The sequence below is a fragment of the Ochotona princeps genome, chromosome 2 (assembly GCF_030435755.1).
Source record: "Ochotona princeps isolate mOchPri1 chromosome 2, mOchPri1.hap1, whole genome shotgun sequence".
Lineage (NCBI taxonomy): Eukaryota > Metazoa > Chordata > Mammalia > Lagomorpha > Ochotonidae > Ochotona > Ochotona princeps.
The window spans coordinates 17,090,321-17,115,720 of record NC_080833.1 but is presented as its reverse complement, the minus strand read 5'-3'; the positions used below and the strand labels follow the sequence as shown (position 1 = coordinate 17,115,720).

General features: G+C 47.6%; 1 protein-coding gene across 3 annotated transcripts in view; it reads left to right on the top strand.

Moving 5' to 3' along the window:
* STPG1 (sperm tail PG-rich repeat containing 1) overlaps positions 1–25,400 on the top strand; it is a 46,504-nt gene that overhangs the window by 976 nt on the left and 20,128 nt on the right. For all 3 annotated transcript variants that reach the window (XM_058676889.1, XM_058676895.1, XM_058676882.1), the window contains exons 2-3: positions 9,046–9,174; positions 19,681–19,799. In XM_058676889.1, coding sequence (XP_058532872.1) covers positions 9,114–9,174; positions 19,681–19,799 — 180 coding nt within the window. In that variant the 5' untranslated portion in view covers positions 9,046–9,113. The remainder of the gene's footprint in view (positions 1–9,045; positions 9,175–19,680; positions 19,800–25,400) is intronic.

The following is a 25,400-nucleotide window of genomic DNA, read 5'->3' as shown; positions in this document are numbered from 1 at the left end:
CAGGAGCTGAGAGCTTCTTCCAGGTCTCCTACATGGATGCAGGGCCCCAAGGCTTTGAGCCATCTTTGACTGCTTTTTCCAGGCCACAAGCAGGGAGCTGGACAGGAAGCGGGGCAGCCTGGATATGAATCAGCACCTATATGGGATTCTGGCAGTTGCAAGGGGAACATTTAGCCATTGAGTCATCACGCTGGGCCCAGTCCACAAATACTTATTAAACAAGTATGTTGTACCAAAAAAGAAGATGGGTCATTCAGTGACAAACGTTCTGTCGTAACTAAAGTGATGCTGTACAATAATTGGAAAACAAGCCAACCACATCGGGGTTAGAGAGAGGTGGGGTGCTGCCTGTTAGGAGAGGGTGGTTAGGGGAGTTCTCTGCAAGCAGATTGGAGCAAAATGCACCTGATGAGGGCACCAGAATGTGCCCAGCTGAAGGGGTGGGGGCCCACGCAGGGACCAGGGTTGGTCTTGGTTAGGAAATGTAGCTTTGCTTCAGATTTCTGAAGAATGATCTAAAAGGCAGTCACACAGAAAGGGAGGGATGGAAAGAGGATCTTCCCTCTCCTGGTTCATCCCTTGCTTACACAATGACTAGAGCCGGGCCAGGCTGAAACCAGGAGCCAAAAATTCCATCTGGGTCTCTCACATGGGTGGTAGGGGTCCAAGGATTTGGGCTAGCACCTGCTGCTTTCCCAAGCATGTCAGCAGGGAGCCAGATCAGAAGAAGTGTAGTTGGGCATTGCAAGCAGTGGCTTAACTTGCCCTGCCACAATGCAGACCCCAAGAATGACCATCTAGAACAGTGGCTTTCAGACATTTTGGGTGTGTGAGCCGTGGCAAGAGAAACATTTCAGTCTGTGATCCAGCAGATGTATAATGAGCAATGTGTCACAAAGACCACAATGACTTGCATTTTGAAATAATCAACGTGGACAGAGACTTAGAACTGAGTTAGTTCCAAGGGTTAGAATTAGGATATGTGAGTGTGTGAGTGTGTTTGTGTGTGTGTGTGTGTGAGAGAGAGAGAGAGAGAGAGAGAGAGAGAGAGAGAGACTGTATGCAATAACTTAAGGGACTTCAGTGTCAGATATGGGCATGTTCCCTTAGTATGTGCTGCCTCAGAGGTTTTACAGAGACGCAGGGGAGGGAGGAAGGGCAGGCCTTTAACCTGCCAGTTAAGGTGCCATTTGGGATACCCGCCTCCCATGCCAGAATGCCTGGCTTTGAATCTACTCCCAATTCCAACTTCCTGGGAGGCAGCCAGTGATGGTTCACCCAAGGGTCCTACTGCCCACCTGGGAGACCTGGAGTGAGTTCTGGGATCTGGCTTCTGTTAGGCATTTGGATGGGTGGATGGTGGGGGGGGTGAATGAACAGATGCAAGGTCTTTGTCAGTCTCTCTCTTTCAAATCAAAGCATAAATATAATATGGAAAACAAAAGTACTATATGTATGAAGTGATAGGTTAAAAATTAAAAGTTAGCAAAGATACAGTATGCTAATGGTAGTCACAAGAAAACTGGAGTGACTATATTAATGTCATAAAAATATTCAGGAAGAGGGATATTATTGCAAAGAAGGACATTTTATAACAATAAATGTCACCCTGAGACATGAAAATCCCAAGTGTGTATGCAGCTAATAGCAGGGCTCCAGCATACACAGAGCAGAAGCTGGCGGAGCTTAAAAGAAACAAACTGACATGAACGTACTGCGGGAGAGTGCCACGCAGTACTGATGTCATGAAGAAATTGAAAACTTTTTCAGGATGCAAAAGATGTGGACAACCCTCCAATCTGACACTCTGGGCATTTGTGAAAAACTCCATCCAACAAGAGAAGATAAATCCATTTGGAAATCAGGAACATACCTGGTGAAACCCCTGACTAAACAGCAGCCAGCCCAAATGAACATAAGGAAAACACAAAGGAAATAAGATATTTCAAAAGGAAGGAAAAACAAAAACAGAATATATCAAAATGTATGAACTGTCCCAGAAGTGGCGTTAGAGGCACTTTGAAGATACTGAATGCATATATTACAAAAAAAAGAGCAAAAGAAAGGAAAGTGACCCAAAAGGGAGAAATGATAAGAACAGAAATTAATAAAATAAACACAATGGAGCAAAGCAGTGAAATAACAAGAGTGACACATTAATAAACTTCTAGCCAGACTTGTTAACATAAGATGTAAGATGTAAATTGCCAATACCAACAATGAAGTAGGAGTTCAGCAGTAACTAAACATACATATAAGGATAACAAAAGGACATTATTATGAACAACTTTATGTCCGTGCATTTCAGGATAGAGGAAATGGAAACAATCGCTTTGAAATGCACAAGCTACCGGAGCTCGCCCAAGAAGCCCTGTGTTTATTAAGCATTTGCCATTGAAACTCTTCCCACCAAGAAAGCCCTGATCCCAGAGAGCTTCAGCTTTGTACATCTAAGGAAGAAGATTTAATACAAATTGAATCTGTGATATATAAAAATTCGTAATATATTGTGACCAAATAGTATTTATTCCAAGAACACTAATTGCTTTAACATGAACATCAATTGATGTTTAATTAGTAAACTCTCAAAAGATCATTTACACAGATGCAAAGTGCTTGGTAAAGTTTAACACCTATTTTTCTTAAATAACTCTATTTAAAAGTTTTATTTATTTGGAAGAGCTGGAGAGAGAAAGATAAAGAGCTCTTTCATCTGCTGGTTTACTTAAAAAAATTTATTTTTATTGGCAAGGCAGATTTACAAAGAGGAGATAACAGAGAGATCTTTCATTTGCATCAGGTCCAGGTTCATTTTCCAGACAGCTGCAATAGCAAGGGCTGGACCAAACCAAAGCCAAGAAGCAGGAGCTTTACCCAGGCCTTTTACATGGGTGACAGGAGCCCGACATTTAGGCCATCTATTGTCTTCTTCCTAGGTGCACCAACAGTGAGCTAGATGGGAAGTGGAGCAGCTGGGACTCGAACCAGCACCCATAGGGGAGCCAATATTGCAGGTGGCAGTTTAATTCACTGTGCTAAAATGCCAGTCCCCACTCAAAACTCTCATTACAGTGACAAAGAACTTCTACAGAGAGGAGATAAACAAAGATCTTTCATCCTCTGGTTCACTCCCCAGTGGCTGCAACAGCCAAAGCTGAGCTGATCCGAAGCCAGGAGCTTCCTCCAGGTCTCCCATGAGGTTCAGGGTCCAAGGCCTTGTATCATCCTCTACTGCCCTCCCATGTCACAAGCAGGGAGATGGATGGAAAGTGGAGCAGCCAGGACATGAATTGGCACCCATATGGGATCCCAGGGCATGCAAGGTGAGATTCAGTCATTAGGCCATTGTACCAGACTTGATGAAAAACTTCTGTAAAGAACCCTACCACAAACATCATTCTTGATGGCGAAAGGCTGAATGCCTTAAACCAGTGACAAGATCAAGATGTCTATTCTCATCACTTTCATTCATGATGCTGTTGGATGCCTTGTTCATTGCCATGTTACAAGAAAAAAAAATAACAGGCATACAGGGAAGGAAGAAATATAACCTAATAAAATATTTAATGATAACAAATCTAGCCAAATGTAAGTGAAGAGCAATAATGAACAATGAGCAAATTACACATGACTGAAAAGCTAGCATCCCAGGACAAAACTGAGAGCCATAATCAAACTTCTTATGTTCACATATACCTGTTATACACATGCAAAAATTTGAAACCTACAAAAAATTACTAGAACTAAAAAAAAAATGAGTTTAATCAGGTTATAGGATATAAAATCAATATATAAATGGATTTTATTCTGAATACCAGCAATAAATACTTGGAAATTAAAATTTTAAAATACTATTTTCATTACATAAAATATGAAATACCTGGGGCCAAAACAATGGCTTAACTAGCTAATCTTCCGCCTGCAAGTGCCAGGATCCCATATGGGCGCTGGTTCATGTTCCAGCTGCTCCACTTCCCATCCAGCTCTCTGCTTGTGGCCTGGGAAAACAACTGAGGATGGCCCAAGTCCTGGGGCCTCTGCACCCATGTAGGAGACTTGGAAGAAGTTCCTAACTCCTGGCTTTGGCCTGGCCCAGCCCTAAGCAGCCATTTGGAGAATGAAACAATGAATGGAAGATCTCTCTTCTTTCTCTTTCTCTCTCTGTCTCTATCTCCTCACTTTTTCACTCTGAAACCCTGCCTTCCACACAAATAAAAACCATTTTAAAAATATGTACAACATTTTTATCAGTCCCCCAGTGATAACCCTGCTGAGATGCTTTAAAAGATCTAAACAAATGAAGATATACACAATATTAGTGGGTCATAATATTGCACAAAGATGTTAAGTCTTTCTAAATTATTCTGTAGATTCAATGAAATCCAGGGAGATTTCATTTTGGTAGAAATTGATCTAATTCTAGAAGTTATGCAAGTAATTCGAAAGAGCAAGTACAAGAGCAAAGGCAATTCTAATCATTTTGAAAAGAACAAAGTTGGAACTATCAAATTTCAAATTTTTTTGTAGAGCAAAACAATGGGTTGTTAATATAGGTTTATAGGTAGGTCAAAGGAACAGAACAGAGAATTTAGAAATAACACCACACACTCATACAATGGATTTTTGGTGAATGTGATATGAAAATTCAATAAGGAATTTTCAGTGAATGATGTTGTAATATCCAAATGCCATAAGAAGAATGTGACGGTTAACACTTAGGAATTATAGAAAAAAACCTTAATTCAGAATGAATCCTAAACCTACATGTAAGGGCTAAAACTGTATAACCTCTAAAAGAAAGCATAAGGCATGGTGTATGAAGCCTCCACCTGCAATGCCAGCATCCCATGTTTCCATGGCCTAGGAAAAGCAGTGGAAGCTGGACCAGGTGCTTGGATCTGTGCTATCCACAGATGAAACTCCTCACTTCAGCCTGGCCTAGTGCTGGCTGTTGTGGTCATCTGGGCAATGAACAGGTTTTTGGAAGATCTCTCTCTCTCCTCCTCTTTCTGTAACTTTGACTTTCAAAATAAATACATCTTTTAAAAACAGATGAATACCTAAGAGGGGAGAAGTTGTGAATTTAAATTAGGCAAGGGGTGGCACCCAGTGTGTGACTGTAGTTCACAGTAGCGAACTATACTTTCTGAAGAACTGGAAGAATACAGACAGGCTCCAAATAAGCAAATGAGGTGGACAAGAATATGCTGTCTGCCTGATTTGATCCATTCACAGGGCGTACATGCACTGAAATGTGCTAGATCTTACACAAATGTGCAAATTTGAGATGTTAATCACAATTTTAAAAGTTGGAAATGATAGGTAGGACAAAAAAGAAATCACCAATTTTAAAATAGTTGACAAATTCAATGAGATCAAAATTTATAACTTTTGCTTTTCAAGAGACACTTAGGAAAATGGAAATGCAGCCTTGGGTCTGGGAGCAAACACAAGGGCTCTTTTAAAAAGCTTATGGAGTGCCCGGCGCAGTGGCCTAGCGGCTAAAGTCCTCACCTTGATCGCGCCGGGATCCCATATGGGTTCCGATTCTAATCCTTGCATCCTCGCTTCCCTTCCTGCTTCTTGCTTGTGTCTTGGAAAGCAGTCAAGGGCGGCCCAAAGCCTTGGGACCCTGCACCCATGTGGGAGACCCGGAAGAGCTCCTGGCTCTCGGCTCCAGATCGGCGCAGCACCAGCCATTGCGCTCACTTGGGGAGTGAATCATCGGATGGAAGATCTTCCTCCCTGTCTCTCCTCCTCTCTGTATATCTGACTTTGCAATAAAAATAAATAAATCTTTAAAGAAAAAGCTTATGGAAAATGTGGGTGATGAAGAAAGTATGCATAGACTTAAATTTTTTGACACTAAAATGAACTTACCTTTTTTTCATTTTTAAAGCTCTGATTATTTGAAAAGTAGGGTGACAGAGATCCTTTTTTGTTTGCTTTGCAGCTTTTTAAAATCTTTTATTAGTTATTATTATTATTATTTTATGATACAGTTCCACAGGCTCTGGGATTTCCCTTATCGCCTCCCCAATTCCCTTCCCCCTCACTGAGTTCCTCTATGTCATTATTACAGTATAGTTCTTCATACACAGTCATATGTCCATTATTGTGGGCTTGGAGTCCATCTTTAGTCTGGAAGTAGAGATGCATACTACATTGTATCCTCACATCTGGAAATGTCAGTCTCCATTTCGCAGTTACTGTACATCCCCTTAAATGAAGAGCCACAATAAAAAATCAACAATAGGAAGAAAAATAAAAATTTACAATGCCACGAAGTTAAATAACATGGTACTAGATATGAGAATCTCTATTACACAGCAATTGTACATCCCTTTAAATGAAAAGCCACAAACAAAATCAGCAATAGGAAGAAAAAAAGAAATTAACACCACCATGAAGTTAAATAACATGCTACTGAATGACTAATGTATTGCTGAAGAAATGAAAAAGAAAAACAAAAACCTTCTTGAAGACAACAATGCCGCTGTATGATCTATGAGTCACTGAAGAATTTAATGAGAAGAAAGTGTTTTGAAGAGATGAAATTAACAAATCCATGAGCTATAGTTTGCACTGATTTTTGTTGGTGAAATGTGTCTCTTGTGGGCAACAGATAAGTTTTGCTTTTTAATCCCGTCTATTAATCTATGATGTTTGATTGATGAGCTTAAGCCATTTACATTCAGGGTTAATATGAATGGGTGGTAATTTGGTCCTGTCATTTTAGCAATGGGTTGTTCATTGATTTAGTCTTCTGCTGTCATTTTACTGGGATGTTCTTCATATTTGCGTTTGGTTTTGGTGGGCGCTATTCCTCTTCTCTGTTAAGAGAACATCTTTATCATTTGTAGGGCAGGTTTGAAAGAGGTAAATAAACTTTTCTTTACTGTGGAATAATTTTATTTCATTTTCAAAGACGAAAGAAAGCTTTGCTGGGTATGTTATCCTAGGCCGAAAATTTTTTGCTTTTAGAATCTGAGATATGTCACTCCATTCTCTTCTGGCCTGTAGAGTTTCCTGTGAGAGGTCTCCTGTGAGTTTAATTGGCATTCCTTCATATGTCAATTGATTTTTTTCACGTGCACATTTTTTTTTAAGATTTATTCATTTTATTACAGCCAGATATACAGAGAGGAGGAGAGACAGAGAGGAAGATCTTCCGTCTGATGATTCACTCCCCAAGTGAGCCACAACGGGCCGGTGCGCGCCGATCCGAAGCCAGGAACCAGGAACCTCTTCCAGGTCTCCCACGCGGGTGCAGGGTCCCAAAGCCTTGGGCCGTCCTCAACTGCTTTCCCAGGCCACAAGCAGGGAGCTGGATGGGAAGTGGAGCTGCAGGGATTAGAATCGGAACCCATATGGGATCCCGGCGCGATCAAGGTGAGGACTTTAGCCGCTAGGCCACGCCGCCGGGCCCTTCACGTGCACATTTAAAGATCTTTTCCTTATGTTCAATTGAAGAGAGTTTGATTATCATGTGTCTTGGTGAAGATTGCTTTTGGTGAACCCTGTTGGGAGTTCTGTGCCCCTCCTGAATCTTGTTTCCCAATTCTTTCTCCAGATTAGGGAAATTTTCCCTTATTATTTCATTGAATGCACCTTTGATCCCAGTATCTTTTTCTGCACTTTCTGGGACTCACATAACTCTTAAATTAGGCCTCTTAATAGTATCTTTCAATTCTTCTGATCCCAGTTCTACTTCCAGCTTTTTGTTTGTTTCCCCCTGGTGACAGGAAATATCTTCTAATTCTGAGATTCTTTCTTCTGCTTGCTTCGTTCTATTTTGGAGACTCTCCACTGTACTTTTAATTTGCTCCACTGTATTCTTAATTTCTGATATATCAGCTTTCATTTGATTCATTTCCAGTGTGACATATTCCTTAAATTCCTTAAGTGCCTGCTTTACGTGCTTCTTGTTAAAAAGTTTTATAACAAGTGTTTTGAATTCTGTATCCCCCATTTTCTTTCTTTTTTTTAATTATTGGCTTGTTTGTTTGTTTTATATATATATATATTTGCATTATGTGACACAGTTTTATAGGCACTGGGATTCCCCCCCTCCTCCCCACCCCTCCCCCACCCCTCCCCATAATGGATTCCTCCACCTTGTTGCATTACCACAGTTCAAATTCAGTTGAGATTCTTTCATTGCAAGCATCTACCAAGCATAAAGTCCAGCATCTTATTGTCCAGATAAGTTCAACAGTTTCTTGGGGAGACCATCTCTGGTCTGAAGGTAGATCTGGCAGAGTATCATCCCGATCTATTAAAAGCCCCGACATTACATCAGTAACAATTTATAACGTTTTGGAATTAGTTGACATGGTATTGAGTAACCAGTATCTTAAAGGAGGAAAAAAAAGAATGCAAGTTCTGAACCACATCCTGTGACTTCTACATTGACATTTCAATTATTAGTTTATATACAACCAGGTGCTATACACCTTAAAATGGCTATAGATTACTATTCAGCTGTCTCATGTCTATTTTAATTTTAGTATTTAGCAGTTCATAGCGTTGAAGCATGATTTTTCTGAACCTGGCTGTTTTTCGGGTAGTCTAACTCTATAACTAGACATATGTCAACAGTTTAGGTGAACAGTTTTAGGAGGGGTGTGCAGAGAAATCTTCAATACCCCAGTGAGGAGTGACTAATCTTTGTGTCCCACTCAGTGAGTTTTAAGTACATCCCTGCTGACCATTTCCTGTCTGTTTCTAAGCTTTCCTTATTGTTCTCTATCTATCTATTCTAGTTTGTTTGTTTGTTTTGAGGAGTTTCTGGAGCTATCCTGATGGTCATTACAAGAGAGTGTGGGGACCCAAAGTCGGACCCAGGCAAGGACCAGAGAAAGCTCCTCTCCCTAGCCCCTAAGGAAGTTTACTGTTCTGTTTCTGCGGACCGCTCACAGAACTTGGTCAATGTCATCCCACCCATAGGTATCTAGCCCGTCCTGCAGACAGAACAGATCCCAATGATAATCATTCACAGTGTTGTGAAAGGGTCCCTAAACAAGCGTTATTTTGCTGTTTCAGGTGCTTAGAAGAACATGCGATAGAGGTTTGCATCCAGCACATGGGATGCATCGCAGAATTCTGCAGACATGGACAAGCCTGAGCAGAAAGACAGACGCCGTGGCCGCTTTGCCAGCAAAATACAGAAAGGTCATGTGAGCTTACACAGCAGGTGTCTCAGCGGGCTGGAGAGAGATTGGCCCAGCGGATGCTCATTGTGATCCGCGGCAGTGGGTTGGGGAAGCAAGGGATCACAGAGCAAATCCCGGATTGCATCCACAAGGCCAGGCTGAGGGGAGGCTGAGGGGAGGCTGGGTAGATGGCGTGAGGGCCCCGCTAGTTCTGGGCTGATCAGGAAGAAACTCTAAAAGGATGGAAAAAGACTTCAACAACAGAAAAGCAGGCTTGTTCTCTCCAACTGTGTAGCTTGAGTCTCAGCCAGCACTGAGAGGCACACGTGTGCATATGTGTGTATATGTGTGTGTTAGAGAGAGAAACCTTGCTTCTTTGATTTAATAAACTCAAGTTCGGCCAGCAAGTCCACAACCTGAGTCGATGCAAAGTGTAGCCCTGGCTGTCATCAGCTCAAACCCTGTCTCCCGGGTTTGTCCCAGGCTCGAATCTTGCCCATTGGAAAGAGGAGAGTAACAGGGGGGCGGAGGTACTGAGATGTCTGCGGTCCCCACTCATTTGCTCCCTTTAATGTTGTGTGTGGTACCTTCTGGGCTAAGCAATCCGTGCTGAGCTGGGACATCCGGCTAGGAGATCTCCCAGGTTCCTCTGCTTCTCCTTCCTGAGCCATTATCACTGCCCCCATGGGCATCCCACCCAGAGGCAAACCTCCTCCTCCCCTCCTGCAATCTGCTCAGGTATTCTCTTACTCTGGGAATATAAGGCTATAACCCCAAGACAGTATCTCCTGTGGAGTCATTTCTCAGGCCAAGACACACGATGTCTGCTGTTCACAGCATCCTCGGAGCCCCTCCCCAGATGTGATCTGCCCAAAAGTACACAGTGTAGACTGTTAGCAGCTGGCAGCACTTTCAAGCTTTGTACAAATCAAGTCTTACAATATGCGTTCTTGCCTCTCAGGCCTTTTCACTCATGTGTGCCAGTTTTGTAAAAACAAACAAACAAAAAAAAAAACACCTCTCAACGGAAATTTTAGTGCTGGTTATAGAAATAAAATATAAAATAGATTTTTTCCATATTGACCTTGATTCTAATGACCTTGCCAAGTTCAACTACTACTTCTTTTTTAAAATAAGATCTTTCGAAGAATTTCACCATGCAAATTGTCACCTGTAAATAATGGCAACCTTATTTCTTCCTTTCTGATTCATATATTTTGTATGTATTTGTCCTGACTCTGTGAAGGTTAAGACCTTCAGGACAATGTGGAAGAGAAGTGATGGCAGCTTGGCTACTTTCATTTCCGGGTTTTGGAGAGTTTCCAATATCTCCACCCTTCAACACCATGTTTGCTGAAGGCATTTGCTAGTGCTCCTTTGGATGGCATTAACAACATATACTCTGTTACTACTCTGCTAAGATTGTGGTTTTTTTAATCATAAAAGGACATTATATTTTATGATGTGTTTTTTCTCTAGTTACTAGTTTTTTTTCTCTAATAAACATATTTCACCCCCAAAATAATATACAGGTGGCAAATAGAATGTGAAGACTTGCTATCAATAGAAAAATATAGATTTAAATGGCAGCAAGATACTGTTATCTGCCTGGTGGAATGGTTGGAATTAAAAACACATGGGGCTGGTACAATGGCATAGCACACTAACCCTCTGCCCTGTGGTGCTGGCATCCCATATGGGTGCTCATTCAAGTTCTGGTGGCTCCATTTTTTTTTTTTTAATGCAAAGGCAGATATACAGAGAGAGAAGGAAAGAGAGAGAGAAAGATCTGTCTGCTGATTCACTCCCCGAGTGGCCACAACGGCCAGAGCTGAGCCGATCCAAAGCCAGGAGCCAGGAGCCAGGAGCCCAGAGTCAGAAGCCTTCTCCACGTCTCCTGTGAGGGTGTAGGGTCCCAGGGCTTTGGCCCACGCTTCACTGCTTTCCCAGGCCACAAGCAGGGAGCTGGATGGGAAGTGAAATAGCCAGAACATGAATTGGCATCCATATGGGATCCCATCGCATGCAAGGTGAGTACTTTAGCCACTAGGCTACCATTCTGGGCCCTTGTGGCTCCATTTCTAACCCAGCACTCTGCTAATGGCCTGGGAAAGCAGTGGAGGATGACTCAGGTCCCTAGGCTCCTGCATGCACATGGAAGACTTGGAGGAAGCTCCTGGCTATCGGTTTTGAACCTGCCCAGCTCCAGCCATTGCGATTGTTTTGGGAGTGAACCAGCAGATGGAAGATCTCTGTCTCTCCTCTCTCTAACTCTGCCTTTCTTATAAAAATAAAATAAATCTTAAAAAAAAAAGCAAACAACATCACTGTTCAGTGCTAATGGGCATGGCAAGTAACAGGAATTCTCACACGTGTGTAGTGGGAAGGAAGGCACAGAGCGGCAGCAGCTTAAGAAGATGGCTTCTGGCAATGTTGAGTGTGTGATCTAGATATTCCACTCCTGGAATAATGACCACTCAGGTCCGCGCGAAGACCTGTGGTCAAACGCCCAGGGCAGCTTTGCTGTGTCTTTAAACTGGCAACAACCCAAACTTTCATCCATAATGCAAAAATAGTTGTCACGTATTTATAGAGTGTTCTCCAGGAATAAAAAGTTTAAAAGGGAGTGTTGGCATCCCTGTAACACAGAGGAATCTCAAAATAACCATGCTAAGCAAAAGGAGCCTGAGCAAAGTGAGCACACAGTACAACTCCACTGGGTGTCTTTCGATATCAGCATGATGAGCTGTGTGGGTTTGCAAGGGCTGAGCTGTCTGCCTCAGTAGGATCCCAGCTGATGATGTGCCACCTTTTCTACATGTTGGGTTTGCTTCACTGACTTTTTTTTTTAAAGAATTTTCTTTGTTTGTGTTTAGGGAAGTTGTTGATCTGTGACTTTTTCCCTCTTTTATAATGACTTTGTCTGGTTTTGCTATCTGATTAATGCTGATCTCATAGAATGAACTGGATTTATGTGGAATTGATGAGTGTCCTGTCCATATTAGTTAGGTCAATTTAGGTAATGGGCTTGCTTGATTTTTGCTGTACTTGTTTTAATTACTGAGGGAGCAATTGAAAGTGTGGAATTTTCTTTTTCTTGTGGTTCTATCATCTTTTTTTCTTTTTTGCTCCCTACATATCTGGATCTCAATAGCATTTAGGATTCTTTTAAAAACATTTTTTTAAAGATTTATTTATTTTATTACAAAGTCAGATATACAGAGAGGAGAGACAGAGAGGAAGATCTTCCATCTGATGATTCACTCCCCAAGTGAGCCGCAAAGGGCTGGTGCGCGCCGATCCGAAGCCAGGAACCTGGAACCTCTTCCAGGTCTCCCACGCGGGTGCAGGGTCCCAACGCACTGGGCCGTCCTCAACTGCTTTCCCAGGCCACAAGCAGGGAGCTGGATGGGAAGTGGAGCTGCTGGGATTAGAACCGACGCCCATATGGGATCCCGGGGCGTTCAAGGCGAGGACTTTAGCCGCTAGGCCACGCCGCCGGGCCCTTTAAAAATTTTTAAGGAATTATTTATTTTACTTGAAACTCAGAATTACTAAGAAGAGATGGAGAGAGAGATTAAGAGGGAGATCTTCCATTCGCTGGCTCACTCCCCAAATGGCTGCAATGGCTGGAGCTGGGCCTGTCCGAAGCCAGGAGCCTGGAGCTTCCCCTGGGTCTCCCATGTGGGTGCAAGGGCTCAAGGACTTGGGCCATCCTCTGCTGCCTTTCTAGGCCATAGGCAGGGAACTGGATGGGAAGTGAAGCAGCCGGGACTTGAACCAGGGTCCATATGGGATGGCAGCACCACAGGCAGAGGATTAGCCTGAGAACTTGAACCCTTATAATGATCCTCTTCATGGCACATAATTTTTTTTTGTTCTGAAATCTGCATAGCTTGTCAGTAACATCTAGCTTTCTTTTGATTATTATTAGTATAGTAAATCTTTTCATTTTAGCTTGTTTACTTTCAACTTATCTCTGAGTTGATCTTTAAAGCACATTTCTTGCAGGCAACATCTAATTGGATTTCTCTCCTCCAACCTGGCAGTCACTTAGTTGGGCTATTTAGGTTGTTTGCATTTCATGTGGTTATTGGTGTGTAAGCTTAAATCCGTCACTCTGTGGTTTGCTCTCTGTTTGTCCATCTGCTCTTTATTTACATCTCTTGTATTTTGTGTTGTGTTTGTTTTATGCTTTCACTTTATCTTAATAACTCTTTGTACTGTTTTTCTAGTGCTTACTCTAAAGCAAGGGTTGGCAGACTTTGACCCACCACCTGTGTTTTGTGTGTCTTTTGAAATGTTTTATTTATTTGTGTGAGAGGCAGAGAGAAGGCATCTGTATTGTGGCATAGTGGATTAAGCTGTTGCCTGTGACCAGCAACCCATATGGGTGCCGTTTTGAGATAAAGAGAGATTTCCAGCTGCTCCACTTCCAATCCAGCTCCCAGCTATTGTGTCTGGAAAGGCAGTGGCAATGGCCCAAGTACTTGGGCCCCTGTCACCCATGTGGGAAACCTGATGAACGTCCTGGCTTCAGCCTGGCCCAGCCTTGGACGCTGGAGCCATTTGGGAAGTGGTTCAGCACATGGAGAATCTCTCTATCTCCCTCCCTCTCTGTAACACTGCCTTTCAAATAAATAAATAAATCTTTGTTTAAAAAGAGAGAGAGAGAGACAAACAGACCTTCCAACTGCTTCTTTTCTCCCCAGTGGGTCAGCCTAGACCAAAGTCAAGAGTTTGTAATTCAGCTCTCCCGTGCAGGTGGCAGGACTCAGTCATTTGAGCTGTCAGCACTGCCTGCCACAGACTACATTGGTGTGGAGTCAGGATCTGGAGGCAGTTATTGAACCCCAGCACTGGGATGTGGGCTGTAGATACGGGCTGAGATCTGCCAGGCAGAGGACTGTTTACAGCAGTAACCCACTGTGCCTTTGTTTCTTGGTACAGAACGTGTCCCCATAGCCTGGCTTTAAGATTTCCTTTCCATCATTTTATTTTTGATGATGTTTACATAGTTGATCAGGGTGGGAAGGATCAAGGGTTAGGGAAAAGTGGGTGTCATAATTGTTTACAAATTTTCTACTTCCTCCTCTTGTTTCTGGGGGAAGGGAAGAGATAGTGGGATGAGCCTTGCCCAGCCTCCCAACTGCCCCAGTACCCGGGGCAAAGGCACCCGATATCAGCCCAGGGTCCCTATGTGGTGCACATTCTGAGAGTTCTGTTCAGTTCTGTTCAGATAGTTCTGGAATGCTGTCGATCTGGTCAATCCAAGGAGGAGGCAGCCCTCCCAATGTCCACTGGCTGGCCTAGTCGACCTTACAGTCTCCATTCCACCAGATTTTTGCTATTGTTGTTTGGCTGGGGTAGTTGTCCAAGTTGTTCTGTCTTCCTCCTCTGCTATGGTATCAAATGTCCTCTGCAGGTCCCAGTGGGCTGCCATATCCTCCATGTGCATCAGGGCCTGCCGTCCATCATTCTGTCTTTTTCCACTGAGGAGGACCAATTCTTGCAAGTGGACCCAAGAGCCTGGGCCAGGTGACCTGGGCCCCGTAGAGCTCTGCCCCCAGGCTCACAGACCTGGCACCCACTGTGCAGGCAGGCCCAAGGGCCCCAGCCCCCAGGGCTCACGGACCTGGCACCCACTGCACAGGCAGGCCCAAGGACCCAGGCCTAGCAACCGGGAGCTCACCAGACCTCCTGCCCCTGGGACTCATGGACCTGGTACCCACCGTGCAGTTGGGCCCAAGGATCCAGGCCAGGCGACCCAGACCCCACCAAACACCCCACTCCTGGGGCTCACAGACCCGGCACCCACCGTGCTCAGACTGGCATGGCTCACCTCACCTTGGCATCCACCAATGGGTTTTGCAGCCTGGCTCAGTCCAGCCTACTCCCATTTCCAGTTCCTGCTGCTGGGTGATACAGCCTAGCCCAGCCCAGCCAGCGGCCAGTCCTGGCCTGAATGTGGACTGGCTGGAGTTGAGATCCAACCTGACCAATCCCATACCCCATCCTGGTTCTCAGATCTGCCAGTGGATGTTATGAACTGGCTCAGCCTGACTCACATATATGCAGGTGGGTCACATATAACTTGGCATGGTCTGGGCTGCAACTTGCCTTGGTTCTTGCACTCAACTGCAGGTACTCTTAGCGGCAGATCTCGCACACATTGATGGGTCCTTGGCCAAGGTGGACTTAGTGCACCTCTTGTCCTGGCAGGTACAGTGTTGTTGTCTAGCCAGTCCACACTCATTCCAGCTGTTACTCTTGTTATAGCCCAGCCATACCTGGCCTGAACCAAGACACAGCTCTCACATGGTTCAGAAGGAGCCGAGACCTAGCCTAGCTTGTTCTACAGCCACCCTGGCTCTCATGAGTACCAGCAGGTGCTGGAATCTGGCGCAGTCTGGCACTTCCCAGATCCAGTCCACACCCATGCCAAGAGAGACTGCAGCCATGTCCATCCCAGACTACTGTCCCCAGTCTGGCCCCTGCGCTCACCAGTGGGAATCCCAACCCAAATGGGGTGTCCCCATAGCTCCCCAACCAGGTCAGTTCCCAGCCACAGATCTTGCACGTGCTAGCAAAGATTAGTTTCATAGGGGTGATTTCATATAGCCCCCGTTCCCCCCTCCACAGATTCTGCCCCCTAGACCTGATTCTTTTATGCTAGTTAGTGTCATGGGCCAGGCTAACATTACCCATCCCCCGTTCCAAATCTCACTGGTGGGAGCTGTGATCTCACCCCACCAGGTAGGCCCCCAGCCTTAGCTTTAGTGTGTGCCAGTGAGTGATATTTGGTTGTGATTGATGTTAACTACCCCAGCTCAGGTCTCCCACACATGCTGGTACTTCGGTCTGACCCTTAATGGTCATCCCATTCTCTCCTTCAAACCACTCAGTCTCACCCCCCTCGCTTACCTGCAAATATTGGCCTTGTCTACGGGAGTCCCTCAGTAGTCATTCCTCACCTGGACACCAACCTCAGGTCCCTGCTTGCCCCAACCTGCTCTGTGTCCCAGGACCCCTGTAAGCCCACCCGCCAAGTCACTAGAGTGTGCCACTGGGTGGCCTGAGGGCTTTGCTATTGGCACCTGGGCTGCCCAGGGCCTCCCCCGACCCAAGGGGGTCTTGCCTCCTGGCTGTCTGCACCTGTGCTGGCCAAAAAAAGCTCCTTTTCATCATTTTAAAAAGCAGTTTAGGTACAATGTGTCTCCATGGTTTGCTTCATGTTCCTCATGCTTGAGGTTCATTGACTTTCTTGGGTCTGTGCGTTTATAGTTTTTATCAAATTTGCAAAAATTTATTTGTCATTTTTTTTCTGGACCTGCCCTTCCAATTTTCCTTCTTCCCGTATTCATTTCTGGAAGAGTCTGGGTGCATATGTGGCAGGTTCTCTGAGGTCACCGCATAGGTCCCTGATATTCTATTTTGCAATCCTGTTGTTTTTGAATATTTTCCATGTCTTCAAATTCATTAGTCTTTGTTCCTCCAGCATTTGATCTCTTGCTCCTCTACAATCTGATAAAAAAAAAATAAATCTAGCCTAGAGTCAGAAAGAGAACTCCCACCTGCTGTTTCTGGAAGCCTGCAATGTGTGGGGCTGGGTCAGGACTGAACCCAGCAGCCTGGTTTCCCATGTGGGTGGCAGGCAGCCGTCACCCGCCACCTCCCTGGAAGCTGGAGTCAGGAACCGGACACAGAGGTCAGACCAGGCACTGTGGTGGGGGACACCGGCATTCTAACTAAAGCCCACCCCCCAACTTCATGGGTTTTTTTGTCTCAGATATCTGAGTTCTCACATCTGGAAGCCTGATTTGGATCCCTTTTAGAATATATATATATATATGTATATATTTTTGCATCTCATTCTTTAACTTCTTCAACTCAGCAACACAGGTGGAAGAGCAGCCAGAATTGTCTAGCTCAGTAAGGATGTCATCTTTCTCATTTCTTTTGTTTCTTTTCTCCTAACTTTTAATACATACTTTCCTTTTTACCAGCATGTATATTTGGTCTTCTGGGTGCCCTGTTGTGTAGTCCCATATAAACAGTATTGTGCTTAATTATTTGGGGGACAGTTTGACCTTTGCAGATTTTGCTCTACAGCCCTGTTAGCCGGAACCAGAGTAGCACCAGGTCGGGGGTACCATGGCCCCATGTCTGAGGTAGAACCCTTCTCTGTACCCTGTGATCCGCAGAGTGTGAGACCCTGTGCTATGATCCACAGGAACAGGAACTATGCCAGGCACCGCTCCCTAAAGCCTCAGGTGTCCTGCAACTGAGTGTGTTGAGGCAGCTCAGCCCCAGCCTCCGGGCTTCCTCCCACATGCACCTGCTGTTAATGCTGAGATGTCCGGGAGGGGGCAGTGCTGAGCTGCTCCTCTTAGGCCTCTGCTTGGGCTCTGCTCCTGTGGTCTTTCTGGGACATGGCTGCTTGGATTGCCCCCACACCCTTACCCAGGGCTGAGGTCTGAAAACGCTCTTGGGCTGGAGGCTGTGACCGACTCCCCACAGCCTCTCCTCTGCTGCCTTTGCCTCCTCTCAGGGGCCTGACATTTGGGCCCTGATGTCCTGCACCTGAACCGGTTGTGGCATTTGCCGCCTTTTGGAGGTTTTCGGCTGGCAGTAGGAGTTAAGTCACCGGAGTGAGTTTATATTCTGGGTCACTGGGGGAGGTGTTGAACCCTGCAGGCCGTCCCTCAGCAGCTGGGGCTCAACAGCTTCCCAGTCCAGGACGCCCATTCCTTTCCCTTTTCCTTCTGGTGCGGACAACACCATTCCTTTTTATACTGCCTCCCCTGTAAGCCTTCCCCCTTGCTCTCTGAGCCTTTAGAAACCAAAGCTGGGAGCCCTGGCAGCTGCTTGAATGGCTGCAGGACCCCCTAAAAGCAAAAACACCACAGCTACTTACCTGCCGCCTAGTGGGGGGGGGGTTGGGGTGAGGTGTAAGTGCTGGTTCACTCCCCCAACAGCCACAACAGCTGGGGCTTTGCCAGGAGCCAGGAACTTTTACCAGGTCCCCTATATGGGTGAAGTCCCCAAGCCCTTGGGCCATTCTCTGCTGTTTTCCCAGGTACAGTAGCACAGAAACTGGCTCAGAAGTGGAAGAGCCGGGTTTCGAACCGGCACTCATATGGGATGCCAGCATGGCAGGCAGCAGCTTACCCGCCACCTCACAGTGCCCCTCCAGGCGTTTTCTAAAACACTTGCTGCTGCTTTTCCTGGCTTCATCCTCAGCCAGGTGAATCTGGCCGGATTGTCTCTCTGGCTGTCCAAGTGTGTGTGTGGCTTGCTGTAGCCCAGGCAGGGGCTGGGTGGGGCTGGTGGGGGGTGCAGAGGGTGGAGCTCAGAGCCTTGCACCTCCTCGCACTGGCTGCATTCCAGCGGCAGCCCTTGAACTTGGCGGCTGTGACATGCTCTCTCAGCCTTGATTTCCTGGTCTGTGAAAGCCGGTTCTCCACAGGACCCCCCGGAAGGCGCCCTGACTGGCCCCAGGCTTCCTTGGCTACAAAGGAGTGGAGCCAGCAGTGGGTAGGGCTGGCAGGGCATGCGGCCGACCACGGAGTTTGTTCCTGCTGGGGTTTGTCCCTCATCTGTTCCTTTATGCATCACAACCCAGATTCACAGGACTTGGATTTTCTATACACAACAACTCCCTTGGGATTTGTAACCCTGTGTCTGTGTCACTGAAGACAAGGGAGGTCAAGGCGGCTAGGCTCAGGGAAGCCAGGGAGCTGAGAGATCAGGAGGAAGCCGCCATTGGTGTCGCACAGACTGTGTCAGGGAAGGCTGGAAGGGCACAGAGAGGGCAGATCCAGGGGACGGCAGGGATGGGGGCACGGAGGAGGACAGGGTTAGGTGCATGGCACCCTCTGGCTGGGCAGGAGAGTCAGCCGTCTCACCTTGCAGCCCTGACTCCAGGCCTCCGGTCCCAGGGGCTGCAGCGGAGGGACATTCAGCAATTTCAGGTGGCTTTCCATAAATCTGTTTCTGGAACTTTCAAGACAGCATGATTTGCTGGTTAGGTTATAAGTCTGAATGAGTGCAAAGCCAGTCAGGTGAGCAACCAACCGCTTCTACCTTGGCGGGTGAAGAAGGGGTGAGGCTGGTTACTGCTGCACACAGGGGCGCAGGCGACGAAGCCCCTCTCTGGCTGCGGAGGGAGCTGGGCTCTGTCTGACTTGGCTGCCTCTGTCTGCCGTGCCCCCCCTTCCGGACTCTCTCCTTGCAGCCAGGCAAGAAGGCCCCTTCTGTGTCGCCTTCCTTGCCCAGGAATACTGCTTCTGCGTATTCTGTGTGACCAAGTCTGTCTGTAGTGTAAGAGAACTGGGGTGACAGGGAACCCCATACATTACCAGGAGAGAAAGCCAGTAAGGTGGGGGGACATGCTTACTTCCTATGGAAAGGCAAGTTCCTCGTCTACTCCAGTAAGACAACACTGCCATATACACCCCGTGTCCTCTGTCCTGGTCAGTTTGAGGCTCTTCGCTGAGTTTTTATTTCTGTTTCTATTGTTTAGGTTTCACTGCGGCATATCCAACGCAATCCTCCATTCCGTATAAGTTACAAACATCAGTAATTCCAGAGTCAGAAAAGAAAGGATTTAATAGTCAAGCCAGGAGATTCTACCATAAAAAGGTAAACGACACAGTTAGAGCTGCTTTGAATCTGTTTTAGCCCACAGGAGCTGTGCCATGTCTCTCTGTGAGCACTAGAGGGCAGTGTCCTCCTAGGAGTCCCAGCACCCTCTCCCTAAGGCGCCGATTATGGAAAACAAAAATGTGAAATCCAGAAGAAAGCAGTAATGGCCAGATGTATGGTGCCAAAAATATCAAACTGAACTTAAACTTTTAAAAAAATAAAATGTGATTTTCAAATTATAAGAAAATCCAAAAGAGCCTAAGTGTATCAAGCAAAAGTGGCTGTACCTGCCTCCCTATGTGAGAAAATCACCTTTGTTTGGCTGCCAGAAGCACGCCTCGTGCACCCACGTTTGCCTGATTGCTGTCTCTCCCCCACTCTTCCCTGCCTCTCTTCTGCCTCTTCTCTGTAAAGTTTGGAAGGCCTTCTTCTCCTTATGGGCGACAGGGGGCAGCAGCGACACACAGGCGCTCTCACCCTGGAAGGGCTCAAGTCCTTCCACTGAAGCAAGCCATTCCAGAGAACATTCTTTGAGAGGAGTCATATCAATTACCCTTTGCTGAATTCTAAGCATGTTTTTCTTTTTAAAGCTTTTATTTACTTGAAAGACAGAGAGACAGACAGATTTTCCATTCTGGTTCACTCCCCAAAGGCCCCCGAAGCCAGGAGCCTGGAGCTCTCTCTATCTGGGTCTCCCTCGTGATGACAGGGACCCGGGTGCTTAGTTCGTCATCTGTTGCCTGCCAGGGTGCGTGTTAGCAGGAAACTCAAGTCGGAATTGGAGCTGGGATCCATACCCAGGCACTCTGGTCTGGGATGTGGCCCGTGCAAGCAACAGTGAAGCTGGACCCAACTCCTGCCCCCCATCCGGCTTTTCATTCCCTCTCGCCAAGCAGGCTAAGAAGGAACCTGCAGGTGCAGGCTTCGTGGGCCAGCACTGTGGCCTGATGGGCCACATGGGCCTGATGACGGAAGCGAAAGAGAGTGTGTGAAGCTCCTTCTATTCCTAAACTCCTGGAAGTCCCAGAATGCAAACAGTCAAGAACGCAGCCAACACACCCGCCCTATTGGTTGCTCGCAGATTTCCCCCAGAAATGATAAAGACGTGCGAGGGAGTGGTCTCTCATCTCTTGCTGGCTCCTCTGGGGTTTTGCTACCTCTCTGTTTCCTATCCAGTTTCCCTCAGGTCAGCGTTGTGACACCTGAGGTCCACCTCTGAGGTGTCTGCAGCCACACCTGCAGTGAGAATAATAGCTGTCGTTTCCTGCCGATCCCAGCTGCGGGGCAGCTCCCTCTGGGTCGGACCGCTAATCCTCCGAAGAGGGCAGGTGGAGGATCGGACACAGCAGGAGAGGAAACCGAGGCTTAGGGACTCAGGGAGACCCGCCCAAGGTCACACAGCCAGGGCTTGGCACCTGAGAGACTCAAATAAGTATTTGCTGAATCAATGTTGAAAGAATTAGACCTCAGCCGGGCCCGGCTCACGCCAAAGCCTCTCGCTCTTTCCACACTGCACACCACGCCTGCCTTTGTGGCCTGGCAGGCCGTAAATTTGCCCTTTGAAAGTCAGCATGTTCATGACCCGGCCCTGGTGAGGCCAACCCAGCCCAGGCCAGGGGAGGATGGCAGCTCCGTGGGGCGGCGCCAGCGTGCCTGGTCCCGCTCACAGTCTCCATCGGCTGCCTCGGAAGGTCAGCACTTCAGTTTAACTTCTAGCCAGCATGGGAGCACCATGGGACATAACCAGGGTGCCCATGCAGCTCAGGGTCAGCACAACTTTCTCTCAAATAGTCATCACTTCTTCCTGGTGGAAACATTCAGAATTGTTGCTTCTGGCTGGGAACACACACACCCACTCACACATAAATACATACCTTCATATTCACATACATGTAAACGCACACCTTTTAACTTAATTTTTTATAAATGTATTTATTTATTTGAAAGCTAGAGTTATAGAGAGAGTGAAAGGGAGAGACAAAAAGATCTTCCATCTGTTGGTTCACTCTCCAGATGGCCACAGCAGCCAGGGCTGGGTCAATCCGAAGTCAGCTGCCAGGAGCTGCTTCTGGGTCTCCCACGTGGGAGCAGGGTCCCAAGGACTTGGGCCGTCCTCTGCTGCTCTCCCAGACCCCGAGCAGGGAGCTGGGTTGAAAATGGAGTAACTGGAACTGGAACCATTGCCCACATGGGATGCCAGCACCAAAGGCAGTGATTTTCCCTGCTCTGCCAGTATACTTGCTGCCACACGCACGGACGCACACACGCCCCCACTCTCTTACACACCTATGCTTAAACACCCACACACTGTCACACATGCAAAACTCACATATATACACATATATGCACACTCAGACACACTGACACCCACCTACCCACACACACCACTACGCACACTCCTCCCCACACAGTGCCACATAGGTCTCTGGCAGCAACTGCTTCCTTCTCTCTGAAAGCCTTTTTTTTTTTTTTTTTTAAGATTTATTTTATTACAGCCAGATATACACAGAGGAGGAGAGACAGAGAGGAAGATCTTCTGTCTGATGATTCACTCCCCAAGTGAGCCGCAACGGGCCAGTGCGCACCGAAGCCAGGAACCTGGAACCTCTTCCGGGTCTCCCACGCGGGTGTGCAGTGTCCCAATGCATTGGGCCGTCCTCAACTGCTTTCCCAGGCCACAAGCAGGGAGCTGGATGAGAAGCGGAGCTGCCAGGACTAGAACCGGCGCCCATATGGGATCCCAGGGCTTTCAAGGTGAGGACTTTAGCTGCTAGGCCACGCCGCCGGGCCCTCTGAAAGCCTTTTAAAGTGGCTGTTGCTAATTACCGAAGGACCCAAGGAGGCAGGCAGCCAGGCCCATGTGCAGCAGCTGACGTGGAAACAGTGCAGAAACGAGTCCCTGGCTTCCCAAACACAGTCATGTTAGTGTGAGCCTGTGCAGGACACCATTGGTCGCCTGTGTGCTCATAAGCATTTCTCACACACACATACAGGGCTTTCTGGAAAGGGCCTGAGGCCCAAGGTTAGGCTCCCTGCATTCTGTGCCAGCTGTGGACCTCTGGACCACCCACTGGCTGTTGCTGGGCTTGGGTTTCCATGTCTGGAACATCAGACGTGGATGATGTCATGGCTGGGGCGTCCCGAGTTGTAAGAGTCGATACCTGTTCTGACACCAGGCCCGTGGCTCGGCTGCTCCCGGAGGGACATGGGCATCGAGGAGGGAAGGATCTTATTTGCCATTGTGGGGATGTCAGTGAAGCATTGAGAATGAACACGAGGCTTTAAGGCCTTGGTGCCACCCTGCCCCTTGCTGAGACAACAGTGGTGCACGCCCTCACGCTTTGTCCCATACCTGGTGGCAGCCTTGCACTTACTTCGAGTCACATTTAGCATGAAGACCAGGTTCCCTTTGCAACATGCCCCTGCCTTACAGGTGCATATTTCATGTGCAAGCAGAGTGTATGTACAAAGCTCATGGTGTGGCCTGATTCACCTGCTGGACCCTGGCCCTGTGGCTCAGGGAGGCTCAATGGGCGGATATCCTGCAGGGGGCCCTCAGCTCTGTGTGTGAACCATACCAGACCTTCCCTGCCCCCTCTCCCCACCTCTCTCCTGCCCTGGGAGGCTTGACTGCTCTCTGGTGGTCCCCTCCCCACTTCCTCAGGGATCTACCGCCATACTCCATCACTGCCAAGCGCTCGGTCAGTGCTGACCACACACCAGGCTCCCCTTAAGACCTTTCCATTCAGTCACTCGTTTGCTTCCCCAGAAGCCCCCAGGAGCTGACACCCACCATTATCCTACTTTCCAAAAGCAACTGAGTTGAAAAAAGGGTAAAATCCTTTCCCGACCATGGTCAAAGGCATTAACATGAGGACGAACCCAGGCGGCAGCTGCTGGCTCCCACACGCTTTCCAGGGTCTCACCGGATACCCCTGCCAGCACTACCCTGGCACGATGGTGACCTGAAGGCACCCTGGCAGCTCTCACTGTTCTTTGCAGACCCCATACTCTTGCCAAATGGACCAAGTGGGAGCCCTCGCCAAACCCCGGAGCCCTGCATCTACTTCGGCGGGCCTCCTTCCGCCATCTCCCTAAAATATATGGTCTGCTACCCCTTGGCATAGGCCTCGGCACACAGTCAGTGCCAACTGATGGCTTTCAAATTGGGTTTTTGCTCACACCCACTCCAGGATTCTGTGGCTGCCAGCGAGCTACCCCCAGATTTAAGGGAAAAAAGACCCCTAAAGCAAAGGCCCCCAGATACTCTCATAGACAAGGCTGGCATTTAAGTGAGGCTTCCAGAAGGTGGGCGTGGCTTCCCTTATTCCTGCTTCTAAGGAACCAGGCTCTGTAGCAAACAGTGGAACAGGGAGGGCCTTGGTGGCCAGGACCTCTCTGGGACAGTGTCCCCTGCCTTCTGGGAAGCTGACACAATGAGGGCGTGGGTGGGAGCTGCCTGATTTCATGGCACCTCTGCTCCGCAGTCCCTTGCAGAGGCCAGGAGCACAGGCTGGTGACACATGTCCGCCTCTGCTCCCCTGCCTCCTGGCTGATGCTCTCCCCTGCTCTAAACAGCAGTGAAGGCTTTCTAGCTCTGGATGAAGCCAACAGAGTGGATGGACACATGGTCCCGAGGCCTTCAAGCTGCAGGCATTGCCAAAGGGAAATGGTTGCTTCCAGAACTCTAGATCCTTGCACAGCTTTGCTGGTGGGCTAGCCCAGGGTGGGGCTCAGCATCCCTGTCAGACCTGTCCCCCGTTGCTCTCTGCCTGCAGCATCTCTCATCTCATCCATTGGTGCTCCCCACAAACGTTCCAGCTGTCCCGTAGCCACATAAAGGGATTTGGCAGCGCCTGTCTTCCCAAGCCAGAAGACCGTTAGACAGACCCGCTGGTTTGATAAGCCTGAAAGCATTATTTGGACAGCATTTGTGACAGCAGGGTTAGAATGCCCGGGGTAGGTGAAAGTGCACGTGGTTGTGGGCATTGCGACAGGAAGTCCTCCCAGCTCCCAGATCCACGTCGAGGGCAAGGCAGCGAAGGGCCAGCCCCTTCCCTGCCCCGCTTCATCAGCTGTGTAAACCTACCCCAAGGTCAAGTAGATGTGGCAGCCCTCCTGCTCCTAACACTGGCAGAGGCTGCTGACTCAGGACCTGAACCCTTAGGAGTGGTCTCGAGTCTATCACCCTGGGCTATGTTGAGTGGGACCTGGGTCTTTAGCTCCCAGGGGTGGCCCTGGGCTAAGCTCCCAGCAGCTACAGCCTAGCTTTTGTTTTCTGGAGCATCTCAGAGGCCTGGACTCATCCGCCAAGTGTGAGTCGCCTGGACTGTGACACTGACTCAGGTCCTGCCAAGGTGCCCATCTGGGGAGTGATGGAAGATTGCTCTTTGTCTCTCCTTCTCTCTGTAAATCTGCCTTTCAACTGAAACATAAATAAACCTTTTTTTTTTTTTTTTTAGGAAAAGAACACAGAGAGGTGGCTAGCTCTAGGTCACTAGGGTAGCAGCAGAGCTGGGCCTGGGGATCCCTGGTCCAGAGCCCAGTGGGCTCTGAGCTTTCCCTGGTGTCCTGTGTTCTCACCGGGAGCTAAGTGGG